Here is a 15,274-nt window from a genome sequence, read left to right as displayed (position 1 = left end):
TTGTCAGAACACAGTTAAAAGCAGGGTTCCCACTGGCAGTCCCCATGTCATGAGCGAGCCCTCCCTAACACAGAACATGCCTGTCTCCACACTGCCAGGTGTGGAGCAGCAGCAATTAACTGTCAGCAGTGGCTCCAAGAACACAGGTGACCTGGTGGTCACAGACGGGCAGACCCTCTTGGTTTCTAACAACTGGCTCTGGAGTCACACAGCACACACCACACAACCCTGTACAAACAGGTCCTGGAAGACTAAGAAAGGGTTAAAGTGACCAGCGGGCTGCAGAGTACTGAGCCAGGAGAAAGCAGAGCCACGGTAGGTGGTCAGGTGAGCTGTCCAAGCGGGTCCAGATGGACTTCTGCCCTTTCAGTGTCAGAGTGTCACCTCGAGGTGTGGCCATCACAGGCAGCAGAGACACACTGTGCTGAAGCTCAATAGGGACAGGAGATCAGTGGCTCGTCACCATGGTGATTTCCCCGAATGAGCCCCAAGAGGAGTGGCACCATGATGAAGTCGAGTGACGCTGTGTTTCTCGGGGGCTACTCCTTTTATGGGTCTCTGAAGGTTTGTCATCTGGAGGAGTGATGAGTTCCCATGGCTGGTGTTCTGGGTATGATTTGGAATGTCTGCACATCCAGGTGCTCGTGATGTAGTTTCTTAAGTTGGCACAAGTAAGCTCTTTATCAATCTGGGCCATATGGTGGTGCCAGGCAGATGGTGGTGTTTACTTGTACAACAAGGTGTGGAGCTTCACCACCTGGCAATTGTACTCAAAATGCAGAAGCACGTGGCAAACTACTGCTCAAAAGAATGTGTTAACTCAGGACAGGCACAGGCTGGGAGATGCTGTTCTGCACACCATGGAGTAACTCGGGGCAGGCACAGCCTGAGGACTGCTGCCCTACACACCATGGAGTCACTAGGACAGGCACAGCCTGAGGACTGCTGTCCTACACACCATGGAGTCACTAGGGCAGACACAGCCTGAGGACTGCTGTTCTACACACCATGGAGTCACTAGGGCAGGCACAGCCTGAGGACTGCTATTCTACACACCATGGAGTCACTAGGACATGCACAGCCTGAGGACTGCTGTCCTACACACCATGGAGTAACTCGGGGCAGGCACAGCCTGAGAGCTGCTGTTCTACACACCATGGAGTCACTAGGGCAGGCACAGCCTGAGGACTGCTATTCTACACACCATGGAGTCACTAGGGCAGGCACAGCCTGAGGACTGCTGTTCTACACACCATGGAGTCACTAGGGCAGGCACAGCCTGAGGACTGCTGTCCTACACACCATGGGGTCACTAGGGCAGGCACAGCCTGAGGACTGCTGTCCTACACACCATGGGGTCACTAGGGCAGGCACAGCCTGAGGACTGCTGTCCTACACACCATGGAGTCACTAGGGCAGGCACAGCCTGAGGACTGCTGTCCTACACACCATGGAGTCACTAGGGCAGGCACAGCCTGAGGACTGCTGTCCTACACACCATGGAGTCACTAGGGCAGGCACAGCCTGAGGACTGCTGTCCTACACACCATGGAGTCACTAAGTCAGGCACATCCTGAGGACTGCTGTTCTACACACCATGGATTCACCAGGGCAGGCACAGCCTGAGGACTGCTGTCCTACACACCATGGAGTCACTAGGACAGGCACAGCCTGAGGACTGCTGTCCTACACACCATGGAGTCACTAGGGCAGGCACAGCCTGAGGACTGCTGTTCTACACACCATGGAGTCACTAGGGCAGGCACAGCCTGAGGACTGCTGTGCTACACACCATGGAGTCACTAGGGCAGGCACAGCCTGAGGACTGCTGTTCTACACACCATGGAGTCACTAGGGCAGACACAGCCTGAGGACTGCTGTCCTACACACCATGGAGTCACTAGGGCAGGCACAGCCTGAGGACTGCTGTCCTACACACCATGGAGTCACTAGGGCAGGCACAGCCTGAGGACTGCTGTTCTACACACCATGGAGTCACTAGGGCAGGCACAGCCTGAGGACTGCTGTTCTACACACCATGGAGTCACTAGGGCAGGCACAGCCTGAGGACTGCTGTCCTACACACCATGGAGTCACTAGGGCAGGCACAGCCTGAGGACTGCTGTTCTACACACCATGGAGTCACTAGGGCAGGCACAGCCTGAGGACTGCTGTTCTACACACCATGTAGTCACTAGGGCAGGGGCAGCCTGAGGACTGCTGTCCTACACACCATGGAGTCACTCAGGGCAGGTGCAGCCTGAGGACTGCTGTTCTACACACCATGGAGTCACTAGGGCAGGCACAGCCTGAGGACTGCTGTTCTACACACCATGGAGTCACTAGGGCAGGCACAGCCTGAGGACTGCTGTCCTACACACCATGGAGTCACTAGGGCAGGCACAGCCTGAGGACTGCTGTTCTACACACCATGGAGTCACTAGGGCAGGCGCAGCCTGAGGACTGCTGTTCTACACCATGGAGTCACTAGGGCAGGCACAGCCCTGTCTCCACACCCTCTCCAGGTGGATGTTCTCCCAGCTCTGATGCTGACACAAGGGTCCCCGTGTGTGTAACAGCAGTGGACACAGTGCCCCAGACCCTCCCTCTGGTGGTCTCGCCCTGCTCCCCTTTGTGGTCTTGCTTAGCTCTGCGCCCAAGGAAACAGAGATCCTTGGCAGACCCCCCAGGCCCCGAGTCCCCTGGGCAGCAGCTCTCAGCTCCTCTTGCCCCTTTGACCCAAGGCCCCAGCCCTGCCTCGAGGGAGTGCCGGGCCCCTCCACAGCGAACGGGCTGGAGCAGCCCATGGCCAGCCCCTACACAGGGAATCTGCAGCCTCCCAGGCCAGGCCACTCCCATGGCTGCTGTCGGCTGGCCAGTGCCCAGTCACCTTGAAAGATCAAGGACCCTGCCCATGAGTGAGGCAACTGGGCCCTGGGTGGCAGGATCCAAACCAGGACTAGCGGCAAGTGCAGTGTTGAACGCCATGATGCCTGCCTGGAAGAGCAGCCGCGGGTGCCCAGCCGTGCCCGGCGCACTCTGGAGAACAGAGGGTGCAGCTGTGCCCCAAGCCCTGGGCCCTGCAGTTTTGAACCAGGGAGGACAGAGCAGGGAGACGAGGGCAGAGACAGCCGCAGGAGGGAGGGGCCACAGAGTGACTGGAGAACAGCCAGGCTCTGAGCCGCCAGCTGCCCTGGAGCCAGACTGGGTCCGCCCAGCGGGAAGCACCTTCTCTCCAGCTCCGTTTCTGCACGTTTTTGTTCCCACCTCGCTTCCCTGGGCCCACGTTAGCCTCGGAGAAGGTGCCAGGATAGCACCCCCAGAGCAGCAGCCGGCCTCCTGCTCAAGGTGCTGGGAGGAGCATGGAGCGTGTCAGAGCCCCCTGAGCAGGAGGCTTGTGGAGCTTCCCTGCCCTGGCTGGAGGCGGTGCGGCTTCCTCCTGGGCAGCCGCCTGCAGCAGAGCCCTCTACGCCCACCAGAGCAGGTTCCATGTGGGGCCTGCTGGACCCTGAGAAGCCCAAACCGAGGGTCACTACACCTGTGTCCTGCCTGCAGGGTCAGGGGCTGGGGCTGGACGACCACCGCCTGTTCCCCAGACTGTGAGGAGAGGATCAGGTCAGAGGTTGGGTCTAGAGCCTGGGCTGGGTCCAGGAAGAGAGCACCATAGCACACGGGGTCCTTGGCCCACAGCCCAGGGAGGAGAGCAGGGCACAGGGCGTGAACACCGTCAACATGCACACACATGCACGCGTGTGCACAGAACATGTGCACATGAAAAACACAGGTGCACCCGACACACTGTGTGCACAAACAGGTGTGCTCACAGAGGATCCAGCCAGGCACAGGTTAGAAGCTGCTGCCAACGGGCAACTGGCCTTGGCAAGCCTCCAGCTGCTGTCCCACTGTGGCCGCACTGGGGGGCCCCGTGTCACCCACCGGCCCCTCCTGCCCTTCTGATTCTGTGGACTGTGGCTTGCAGCCACAGCTGTAAAAGACAGAGCAAAGACAGGGTATGGTGCTGCCCAGACGTCCTGTCCTCACGGAGGCTGTGGCTGGTGACGGGTGTGCCAGTGGCCGCAGACGAGGCCAGGTTCCTGTCACTGTTTTAGAAGGAAGATGGTGTTGCCCTCCACACACTCTCCTCCTCATCCTGAGTCACAGTGCGTCCCCTCCCCGCGGCCTGGGAGCAGTGGCACCTCTGCCCCTGTGTTTTGCCCTGCAGACATTTCAGGCACCTCCCCGATACCTGGTGCCCTTTCTCCCATCAGGGACTCACAGGTGGGCTGGCCAGCCAGGGCGGCGGGGACCCCCAGAGCCCCTCTTCCCACAGCGGGGGCCCAGGCCTAGGTGTTGCAGACCTGCTGACTCGTGGGGGCTTTGCTTAGCCAGCTTCCCGTGGCTGTGGCCGCAAGACCTGACGGAACGATTGGCAGAGCAGGAAGTTGCTGTGTGGCTCGTGGTTTCAGAGGTTCAGTCCACAGACGGCCGACTCCGAGCTCTGGCCCAGATGAGGCAGCACGTCATGGTGGAAGAGCGTGGCGGAGTGAGGCACTCAGGATGTGACAGCGAGGAAGCAGCTCTGCTCAGCAAGGACAAAACATAGACCCCAGGCATACCCCAGGGACCCACTCCTCCAGCCACACCCCACCGCACACCGCCACCACCCAGCTCCTCTGTTCACGCGGCCGACGCAGCAGTAGGCTAAGGTCTCATGGCCCCATCTCTTCACCTCTGAACTCTCTTGCCTCGTCCCGCACATGAGTTTCTGGGGACACCTCAGGTCCAGATCATAACAGGCCTCCTGGGTCAGAGGCTCTTGTGTGTGCAGGGGTGGGGATCCCGCAGGCCCCCTCATGAGGACACTGGTCCCTGCACCAGCTCTACTCTCGCAACTGCCCTCCAGCCCAGGACGGCTCCAGCAGCATCTCCCGAGAGAGGCAGGGACACGTGACCTGGGGCACGCAGACGTGGGCGTGGGGTCTTGTGCTGTCTGTGCTGCCAGGATGGAGCCCGGGCTCCCGTGTGTGAGGCACGCATTCTCCCAGTCACTCATCCTGCTCATGTTTCATGACGGGATCTCGAATCGAGAGTGGAAAGGCAGCAGGCCACACTCAGACAGCTGCCCGCTCCCAGGAACCTCCCAGAGGTCTTAAAATTTGGTTTCTTTGGCCCACTATTCCAGTGGGTGGTGACAAGTCACAGCTTTCCTGTTTGGGTGGTTGGCTATCACAGCGTCCTTCCACTCTGTCCTGACGCCCCAGTCAGAAGGTGCTGGGATCTGCACTCCTGGAGAGCGACAGTGAGGAACAGCCGGAATCAGGGTGTTCCCCCAAGCAGGGTTCTCCAGCACCCAGCCCGGCCAAGGAGAAAGGGAGGCCGTGTAGTGAGAGGCGGAGGCCGTTTAGGGCTCAGTATTCAGGTCAGGTCCGGGCAGCCCTGCAGACCACCTCAAAAGAGCCAAGATGAAGATGCCCAAATGCATCGCCCTATGTGCAGACACAGGTGTGTCCACAGATGTGTGCACAGGTGTGTGTGCATTCATCACCGTGTGCAGACACAGGTGTGGCCACCCACATATGTGCACAGGTGTGTGTGCATTCATCACCCTATGTGCAGACACAGGTGTGGCCACCCACATATGTGCACAGGTATGTGGGTGTGCATTCATCATCCTGTGTGCTCAGACCCACACGGGCACAGGTCTGTGCAGAGGTCCGTTCACCCCCTGTGCACGTAGCCCATCTGCCCATCCAGGAGCATTTCCATAGGTAGGTGCCTATAACTGCAGGTGCAGATCTGCACCCGTCAGGGATGTTGGAAGTGCTGCTCTTCTTCAGCAAACTTTGCATACACTAAGTGATTAAGAGTAGCAATTCTACGTATGTTGAAATGCCTGGTAGGTTTATATGAAGGGAATCTGGGAGATTAAAATAGAGTTAGTTTATGTAATGCTTTTTCCCAGTGAAAACCCTTTCAGAATTCCTAGGGAAAATAGTTTATTTGCCAGATTTCTCATTTTTTCTTTATTTTTCATCTCCAAGTTTCTAAAGATTAAAACACTCTTACAAATGGGGAACTTAAAAGGTGGTCAGAACTTTGAGAGTCTCCAGCTAGTTTGCCCAGTTTTCTCCTCCCAGCGTCCACCACTGGAAGCCCTGTTGAGGGAAACAGCCGCTCTGCCCGGCCCCTTTTCCTGTCTCTGCTCGATCCAGTGTGGAGCCCAGGCCCTGAGCGACCAGGACAGGCAGCACCTGGTGTCCATGCCTCCCGGCAGGCACCTCCCTGAGCTCCCCCCCTTCCTCATCCTCCTCCCCTCCTCCCCCTCCCCCTCCCCCTCCTCAACCCCGGGTCCCAGTGGGGCAGGAGTCGAGTCCACCGTGGAGAGCCAGAGGAGCCCCTATGACCAGGCGGGAAGGTGGACCGGTGTGGAGGCGCGTGCTGAGCCTAAGGGTGGCCTGCCCAGCCCGCGCCACCTCTCAGGAGGTTGTTCACCTCCACCTCTGCCAGTATTTCTCTTGGGGAGTTCGAGGCTCTGAGCAGATAGACCCTGGCGTGGGGTGTGCAGAGGGCCTCCCTCCAACATCACACACATTCTTGGTCAGCACCACACCCTGCGTGGATCACCCCTCCCACGCAGCACCCTGGCCGTCCTTATACAAACAGAGCACTGCTGCCTGCCGCAAGCTATTTTTGTCCCGGGCACATTCTCCTGCTGTCTGTGTTGCTCCAGGTCGGCTGCAAGCTCAGCCTGGTCTTCTTCCAGTACTGCATCATGGCGAACTTCTACTGGCTCCTGGTGGAGGGGCTCTACCTGCACACCCTGCTAGTGGCCGTCCTCCCGCCCAGCAGGTGCTTCCTGGCCTATCTCCTGATCGGATGGGGTAAGGGCTCCCACCTGGCCAGCTAGCACAGAAGGCTGCACTGCAGCGTCAGGCTGTGCAGACCAGAGGTTCCTGCAGGCCACACTTGGGTGTTTCCGGTAACCAGGGTCTGAACTGTGAATGCAATTCCTGGCCCCTTTCATCCCGGGTTCAGCCTGAACTGCAAACAGGCAGCAACATGGCATTTATCTTTCCTCCCCCACCCAGTGCACAGCACATGGTGGGCACCAGGCAGAGGGCCAGAGGTGGGCAGGCTCACAAGCCAGCAGCAGAGCCGGCTCTGACCAGGGCAGGGATGCCTCTAGGTGGGGAATAGGCAGACCTGCAGACTCTGGTGTCACCGTGGCATGCTGGCCTCCGTGAAACAGACCCATCTCGGCTTGATTCCCAGCTTTCAGACATGTTTCCTCAACCCAGCTCCCTGTCAAGGCCTGAGTGTGAACACTGAGGCCAACTTTGAGCTAGACCTGCCCGTGGTCCTCGGACTGAGAAGCTACCCCAAGCGCAGGAGCTGTCTGTGTGCACAGCTGCTCCTGCCTGAGCCCCTGACGAGGCGTCTCTCTGCAGGCATCCCCACCATCTGCATAGGCGCGTGGACCGCGACCCGGCTCTCTCTAGAAGACACAGGGTGAGTGCACACACTCCTGGCCCATGGAGTGAGGCCCAGCAGTGTTGGCCGAGTGTCTGGACTGGAGGGCATGCGCCTGGGTGGAAGGACTGGAGGCTTCGTGTGTGGGCAGGGGTCTCCAGGGTGTCTGTGAAGGGGGCGTGAGAAGGGGGTTGAACCAGCCTTGTAGCTAAGACTAGGACAAAACAGGTGGAGATGGGCGGCCTCCCGAGCACAGCGCAGTCCGCCAAAGGACACTGCGCAGATGCAGCTGAGCTCTGAGATGGCATGGGCAGAGGGCTGGCTGTCCTCTTGAGAACTCTCAAGCTCCAAAGCAGCCAGGTGGGGCCAGCGCGTCTGCTCTGTCCATGGAAAGCCAGGCCATGGCCCCCGCACGAGGGCAGGGCACTCCCAGCAGGTGTGCCTCCTGCACAGCCCTGGCATCCTTCTCCCCTGGGTGATAGATCCGGAAGGTGGGCGACCTGGAAGAGTCCTGTGTTCAGCGGCTTTTCACACAGATGGCCAGCCTGGGGCCTCCTGGCAGATCTTCCAGATTGGCTCGCTCACCTGGTCACCTCTGGGTCTGTGGGGCGACTGGCTGAGTCTCCTCCTACCCCAGGTCCTGGGAGCAATCCCTAGAGCTCAGGGCCCAGCCCCAGTGCCTCACATGGTGTTGCCAAACCAGCTGGGGCCTGGGACAGGGACAGGGCCCCCGCCTCGAGAGGAGGCCGGAGCTGGTGGCAGATGCTGAAGGGCAGTGAGTACAAGCTCCCAGTGGAAACAGGCCTGGAGCTGGAAATCAGAGGTGCAGTCATTGGACCCTCCTGCCCTGTTCTGAGGGTGCTTTAGACCTTCATTCAAGATACAAGCCACAGAGTGTGAGAGGAAGCTAACTTTCAGGGGAAGCAATCCCTTCTCGTGGTGTAAACTGAGTCAAGCCCCAAACAGCTCTGGGGAGAGTCCTGGACCTTTTGGCTCACCTTGGCATCACAGGTGGTCACACTGGGTGGACAGCCCCAGACAGTCACCCCCTGGGGACAAGCCTCGGCTCGCGCCTGCAGAGCTGGGCGCCTGGGCTGGGTGAACAGCCAGCCAGGGGCGTGGCCCAGCCCGAGGCCCTCCCCAGCTGCAGCTGTGGCCAGGGTGGCAGGATTTTCCTTCCCTTCACAGCTGCTGGGACACCAACGAGCACAGCGTTCCCTGGTGGGTGATCCGGATGCCCATCCTGATCTCCATCCTGGTGAGTCGTTCCTCATTTACCTGCTGCTCTGCTCCATGGCCCAAGGGTCCTCACCAGCGGGGGTGGCCCGGCTCCACCCGGCCTTCCTCCAAAAGTCCAGGTGGCAGGCCCAGCAGGACCCTGTCACCTCTCAGGGGCCCTCTCCTCTCTGCAGGTCAACTTCATCCTCTTCATCAGCATCCTAAGGATTCTACTGCAGAAGCTGATGTCCCCCGATGTCGGCGGGAACGACCAGCCTCAGTACAAGTGAGTAGGTCCCAGAGCCGGCAGGGCCCTGTCACTGGCTGGAAGGTCCTCAGGTGCCGGTTCCCGCAGATGCAGCTGGAGCTAAGGCCAGGTCTGCTGTGTCTGGTGCTGAGAGAGGGGGCTTCCATGGAGCTCATGGGGCCCCCTGTAGTGAGAATACCCATTGGGTTTGCCAGGGCCGGTTGCAGTCCCCCTCCCCTTGGCCACTTGTCCCTCTGTTTTATGATATTTCTCCCCATCAGACTGTGCTCTGTGGCCATGTGGCCACATAGCTTCTGATGCCAGGCCGTGTCTTGGCACCACCCAGAAGGAGCCCGCTGATGGGCAGGTGATGCCCCACCCCTCACACAGAGGTGATCTGAGGAATGCCTAAGGTGCCGTGAACCTCTATCCATGATCCACACACAAAATGAAACCCCGCCCAGGCATGTGCCCAGCTGCGAGGAGCGCAGGCCCAGGTAGCTGAAGGGCTGGGAGCCACGTCCCTCAGTCACCTGACTGCCCAGCCCAGCCCCTAACCCTCTGGTGTCTGGCCTCCCTGTCCCTCCCTGGGCAAATGCGGGCATCAGGAGAAGGCTGGGGCCACAATGCTGGGGCACATCCCAACCGGGGCCTGAGGAAAGCACCTGCTCTGTCCTCCGTGTCCTTGTCTGTGAGGTGAAACATGGTCGCAAGACCCGAGGACCCGTAGAGTCAGAGCTGGGGAACTGTGTGGGGCTGGGGTCACCTGTGTCTAACTAAGGCACAGCGTGCGGAAATTCAGGAAGAAGTGTCTGTGCGGCCCACCTGGAGCCAGACTCCACCGGCTGAGTGCCCAGGCCAGAGCCGGCCCACACGGCTGTGCTGGGAGAAGCTCAGCCCCTGGCCTCAGGCCCGCAGGGGCAGGAAGCAGGGATGAGGTCACTCCTGGTCACCCATAATGGGATTTGGGTTTTCTGCAAATCTTGCTCCACAGCTGAGCTGACCTTTCCTTCGGGTTCCCTGGAAGTGGTGTGAAATCTGTCCGGAGATGGATGTTTTTATTTTGGAGACACGATTACACGGGGGTAATGAAATCTGTGCTCTTCCAGGATGGCAGGAGGGCAGAGCTGTGCTGTGCCCTGTGGGTCTCTGCAGGGAAGGGCCCAAGGTCAGCCACACCCACACTGCCTCCTGAGACCCTGGGGGCAGCAGGAATGAAAACAGGTCCCCGATCCCCTACCACATCACGCTGCCCACGGGGCCCGCTCCCACCTGCTGACCCTGGGCAAGGCACTGGGTGTGGCAGGCCCTGGGCTCAGAGATCAAGGTGCACGTTGGTGGGACGCCGGAGTCAGAGTCAGCCCGCTGGTAACGGTGCCTGCCCCCCACACTGAGGCCCACTGCAGAAGGGACCCACTCTGGCTCTGAGGAAGTTGTCTGTTAGGGGAAATCCCGCTGGTGGTAAACCCCGCAGGACACCTGTTGTGTGCCAAGGGGCGTGTACTGTCTGGAACCTGCATTCCCCAGAGGGTGAGGTTTGGAGACAGGCGTTTCCCCTGAGTGGTGTGAGGCCACGGAGGGAGGAGGGGCGGAGGGGCAGTGGCCTCGGTTTTCAGGTGAGATGGGGCTGTCTGAGGGCTTGGCTGCTGGCAGCCCTGATGCGGGCAGGAGCCAGGTCCTTCCTGGAGACCCTCACTGCTGGGTGGCACAGAGTCACCTGGGATGTTAGGCCAGGCTCCTGGCCACCCATGGGGCTGCTGTGCCCAGGCAGGGATGTAGGACTTCAGGGTGGAGATCCCTACAGGTGGCGGCAAAGCCATAGCCGTAAGCATGGTCTCACTGGGAACTGGTGAATGCCCTTCTGGGACCCCAGCTCAGAGGCTCCAGACCTGAGGGTGGGCCCGGAACCTGCTGTCTCCCCACCAGCTCCATCAGCTCAAGCTGGTGTCTGCTGCTGGCAGCGAGGAGGGCTGAGTTGGATGCATGGTGCCATTTCCAATCTGAAGCACAAGAAACTCTGTGTTTTGCCCAGGCAGGGTGACCACTCCTGGGTCTCCGTCCAGCAGAGCGGTCACTCCAGCCAGGCCACTCCATTCCACGGGGTGTGTGGAGCCTAGCAGCCAGTGACAGCATGTCCAGGGCCCATGTGTGCCCCTGGGCCTCCCTCTGCTGGTCCGCCTCTTGGTCGGAGACCAGACCCCCTGTCTAGGGCTGTTGCTGAAGGCAGTGATAAAGGACAGTGAGCCTGAGGCCACACTGGAGGGCACACAGAGGCCGGCGAGCCCCAGGCTCCCTGTGAGGGCTCTGGCCCTCGTGAGCAGTCACCAAGCCTGCAGAGAGAGGCGGGATGAGGGCCATGGCTCCCGGCGCAGGTCTCCGTGAGGAGGAAGAGCAGGGCCAGCACCCTGCCCTGCAACCTGGGAAACGACCCCATCAGGTGGGCAGGTGGGGACTCGACATCCCCTCCCTCTCCCAGGAGACTGGCCAAGTCCACGCTGCTGCTCATCCCGCTGTTTGGCGTCCACTACGTGGTGTTTGCCGCTTTCCCCATCGGCATCTCTGCCAAGTACCAGATCCTGTTGGAGCTGTGCGGCGGGTCCTTCCAGGTGGGTGCGGCCGGCAGGCGAGGGCGGGCTCCCTGGGCCGCCCTGACGCCCTCTCTCTTGCAGGGCCTGGTGGTGGCCGTTCTCTACTGCTTCCTGAACAGTGAGGTGAGGCCTGCATCACGGAGCAGGGTAGGGGAGGCTCCCACGACACCCAGTCTCCCGCCAGCCCGGGGTGGGGTTAGGGGGCAGATCCCACGACACCCAGGAGACCCCAGTCTCCCGCCAGCCCAGGGTGGGGTTAGGGGGCAGATCCCACGACACCCAGGAGACCCCAGTCTCCCGCCAGCCTGGGGTGGGGTTAGGGGGCAGCTCCCACGACACCCAGGAGACCCCAGTCTCCCGCCAGCCCAGGGTGGTGTTAGGGGGCAGCTCCCACGGCACCCAGGAGACCCCAGTCTCCCGCCAGCCCAGGGTGGGGTTAGGGGGCAGCTCCCATGACCCCTCCTGCCATGGGCCTCACTGACGGCTGCTGCTACCCACTGGGCCTCAGAGGGCAGAGGCCATACCTGCCTCTCCACCACCCTGGAGCAGCCTCAGGGGCCCTTCCTGCCAAAGCCAGGCTCCTCCCTGCAAGTGAGGCAAAACCAGAACCCAGCATCCTGCTCCCTGACCCATGACCAGGAGGCCAGAAAGCCCAGGGCCTTAGTGGGGAAGGGCAGGGACTGACCAGGAGACGTGTCAATCCCAAGATGAAGCCCGGAGTTGGTGCCCCTGTCCCCTGGTTCTGCCGCATGCTGCCCTCCCCCGCAGCCTCTCTCCATGGGCCTGTTCACTCCAGGCAGTGCCCATGTCCCCTCCGGGCTCTGCGCCTGGCACCTGGCTCCTCCCCTGGAGAAGGAAGCCCTTTGCAGACCGCGGGCAGCTGTCACGCCCTCTTGGGGAGCAGCAGCTCCTCAATGCCCACCTCTCCAGAGATGCTGCAGCCCCTCTGTCAGTCCCCAGAGGGGAAGGAAGTTGGTGAAGGCCCACGCAGGGTCCAGGAGGCTGTGCCTAGAGTGGACACGGCCGGCCCCAGCCTGGCCCCGCACCTGAGGTCACCCCGGCCCTGTTCAGCTGTCTCTGGCGTCCCCTGGGCTGATGTCTACTGCCCACCAGCACACCTTCCTCCACTGCCCCTCCTCACCACCCCAGCACCCTCCTGAGGGTAAAGCTCCCACCCAGGAGCAGAGAGGAGCGGACCTGCCCCATGCTGCTGAGGAGGGTCTTCCAGAAGTGCCTAGTGTGCCCTGAGGCCCTGGAGGCCTCTCTCAACCTCCCCAGGCTTGCAGAGTGGACTGGGTCCACTATGGCTGGGTCTCTCCTGTCCCTCCTCCCACCCTCTCTCCCACAAGACCACCTTTGTACCTCGGACTGGGATGTGGGGAAAGGGCCACAGGCTCTGTTGTCCAGAAATGGGAGGGAGAGGGGTGGTGCCCATCAGCCGGGTGGGCTCTGAGGAGGGCCTGGAGAGCGCCTGCATCCAGGCTCAGGCCTGATGAATGCCCCCCACCAGGTGCGGTGTGAGCTGCAGAGGAGGTGGCCAGGCCTAGGCCTGCACCCGCCCCAACCCAGTGGCCGGGACTACCGGCTACACAGCTGGTCCATCTCCCGGAACGGCTCAGAGAGCGCCCTGCAGACCCACCGGGGTTCCCGCACCCAATCCTTCCTGCAGACGGAGACCTCCGTCCTCTAGCCGTGCCCCCCACTGCAGAGCAGGCAGAGCTGCAGGCTGCGGTCCCCATGTGGGTGAGCTGCTTCCTCCCGCCCCACCAGTGAGGCGCCCATCCATCCCAGGGTGACCTGATCCTGCCGTGGGCCTGATCCTGGGTGGGACGGGCCACGCCGTTGACAGGCAGCTGTGGAGCCCCAGCACTGGGACCACTCTGCTCAGAGCCTGCAGCTACACAGGCAGATCCATTTCAGAGGGAGACAAGGGGAGCCCCAGACACAAAGCCTAGGCACAGAGGAGGGGCTTCTCCTTCCCTGCTGCCCCCTGCATTGGCCAGGCCTGTCCCAGGCGGGGAGCTGCCCTGGACACAGCCACCCTAGCATCAGCCCCATCCACAGCCTCCACCCTTTCCTGGCCCCACAGGATGCTGACCAGCAGCCAGGTCAGAGCTCCTGTGAAATTCCTCCTTAAACCAGGGCAGACCAGGGGAAATGAGCCAGCCCTCCCAGCGCTCTTCTGGTCCCCAGGGCTGTCCTCTCTGGCCTCTGGGAGGGCATTTGCATTTCAGTGGCCTCCTGGGCAGCTCAAGCACCTCCCACAGGCGGCCAGAGCCCTGCGATCTGCCCCGGGGGCTGAGGGATTTACTGGGGGCAACCCTGTTCTCTGCTTAATGAAAATGATCTTAAAATTACTTCTGTTTAAATGGAGACTCCTTTAAGGGGATATAAAGTGTATCAAGCACTCCTAGCCAATGTTTGCGAAGGGTTCTTGCTTTCTGTTCTTTTGACTATTTGCAGGGTGGAGAGGCAGGGCTGGGGAGTCCCTGACATGGCCACAGAGCACCCACATCCTGGGGGTGTGGGAGGAGGACACAGCCAGTCCCCCTGCCGATCGCTCATCCCCAACACCCACAGACCAACGGATGGCCAGCCCAGGGCAGTGCATGTGCCAGGGCACACTCTATGCCACTTGCTCCCCCTCAGAGAGGGCAGCACAGTCTTTGCTGTAGCTTCAGGGGTCCTGTAGCTCCAGGCAGGCAGGGAGGCCCACACCATGACAGCCATGCCAGGCTGGACCAGGTGGGACAAGGAGGCAGGAGGTGACGCCCACTCCCCATCCCGCAGAAGACAGAATGAAGGGCAGCAGAGCGGCCAGAGCCGGCCCAGGCCCCATCCCAGGCCCCCATCCTGCACACTCAGTGCTGGCCCCACCCTGTCTACCAGGACCGTCCCTGGACTCCTGTCCAGCCCGCCATAGGCAATCCCCCAGTGTGGAGTGGTGGTGCGTGCTCAGAGGACAGAGACCTCCAGCCTCCACAATCTAGGGGGCAGGAGTGTGGAGAGCCACGGCCTAAGCCAGGGACCTGCACGGGTCATGGACGGTGGCCGCAGGGCAAGGAGAGGAAGCTGTGCGTGCTGGAGACCATAGGACCAGTCCCGCCAGCCTGGACCCCCACTTCAGCAGCTCTGAGGACACCAGGCTTTGCTGGGACTGCAGATGTACTGTCGATGGCCCATGTGGACATCAAACTGTACCCGAACAGACACTGAGGGCCTGGGCAGGCAGGTGTGGGTCACTGGTGATCACGGGCCATGCACAGAGCATTTAGATGCACACAGGGGTGTGTCCCCTCAGCCAAGCACATGCCAAAACCAAAAGGGTGAAATGGCCTCTCTTGGAGGGAGAGGGGAGGCTGCGGACAGTGTCCTGACAGAACCGAAGAAGAACGGGGGCTGACCACAGTGCACGCATGTGCTTGAGCCACCATGGACTCCACCCTGTGTGGAAACGAGCTCTGAGATACTGCAATAAACCTGTGTCCACACTGTGTAAGGATCTGCTGTGACTCCAGCAGAGAGGCTGGGCAGAGTCCTGCTGGCCACGGGGTACGCCTGAGCTGCCAGCACACCCTGACCGCAGGAGGGTGGTCTGAGAGCTGGGAAGGTACCAGAAGCACTGGCATGTGGACACACCCCGCCCTCCTCTGCCTGAGCTCTGGTTCTGCGTGTGCACAGTGGTGTGCAAGCATACGTGTGTGCTGTGTGCTGGGGTGTGGGAGTGCATACGGAAGTGCACGTGTGTGCA

At 61.0% G+C, this 15,274-nt stretch overlaps 1 protein-coding gene across 1 annotated transcript in view; it reads left to right on the top strand.

Annotated features, from left to right (window-relative positions):
* Vipr2 (vasoactive intestinal peptide receptor 2) overlaps nucleotides 1-15,017 on the top strand; it is a 58,851-nt gene extending 43,834 nt beyond the window's left edge. The window contains exons 7-13 of the mRNA XM_046440896.2: nucleotides 6,731-6,881; nucleotides 7,449-7,509; nucleotides 8,659-8,728; nucleotides 8,883-8,974; nucleotides 11,412-11,541; nucleotides 11,605-11,646; nucleotides 13,034-15,017. Coding sequence (XP_046296852.1) covers nucleotides 6,731-6,881; nucleotides 7,449-7,509; nucleotides 8,659-8,728; nucleotides 8,883-8,974; nucleotides 11,412-11,541; nucleotides 11,605-11,646; nucleotides 13,034-13,213 — 726 coding nt within the window. The 3' untranslated portion in view covers nucleotides 13,214-15,017. The remainder of the gene's footprint in view (nucleotides 1-6,730; nucleotides 6,882-7,448; nucleotides 7,510-8,658; nucleotides 8,729-8,882; nucleotides 8,975-11,411; nucleotides 11,542-11,604; nucleotides 11,647-13,033) is intronic.
* The last annotated feature ends 257 nt before the right edge of the window (nucleotides 15,018-15,274 follow it).

This window comes from Marmota monax, unplaced genomic scaffold, assembly GCF_021218885.2.
Source record: "Marmota monax isolate L192 unplaced genomic scaffold, Marmota_monax_Labrador192_F-V1.1 WCK01_AAM20220418_F8-fsc00275, whole genome shotgun sequence".
In the NCBI taxonomy this organism is placed as follows: domain Eukaryota; kingdom Metazoa; phylum Chordata; class Mammalia; order Rodentia; family Sciuridae; genus Marmota; species Marmota monax.
This window is presented reverse-complemented; position numbering and strand designations above follow the sequence as displayed.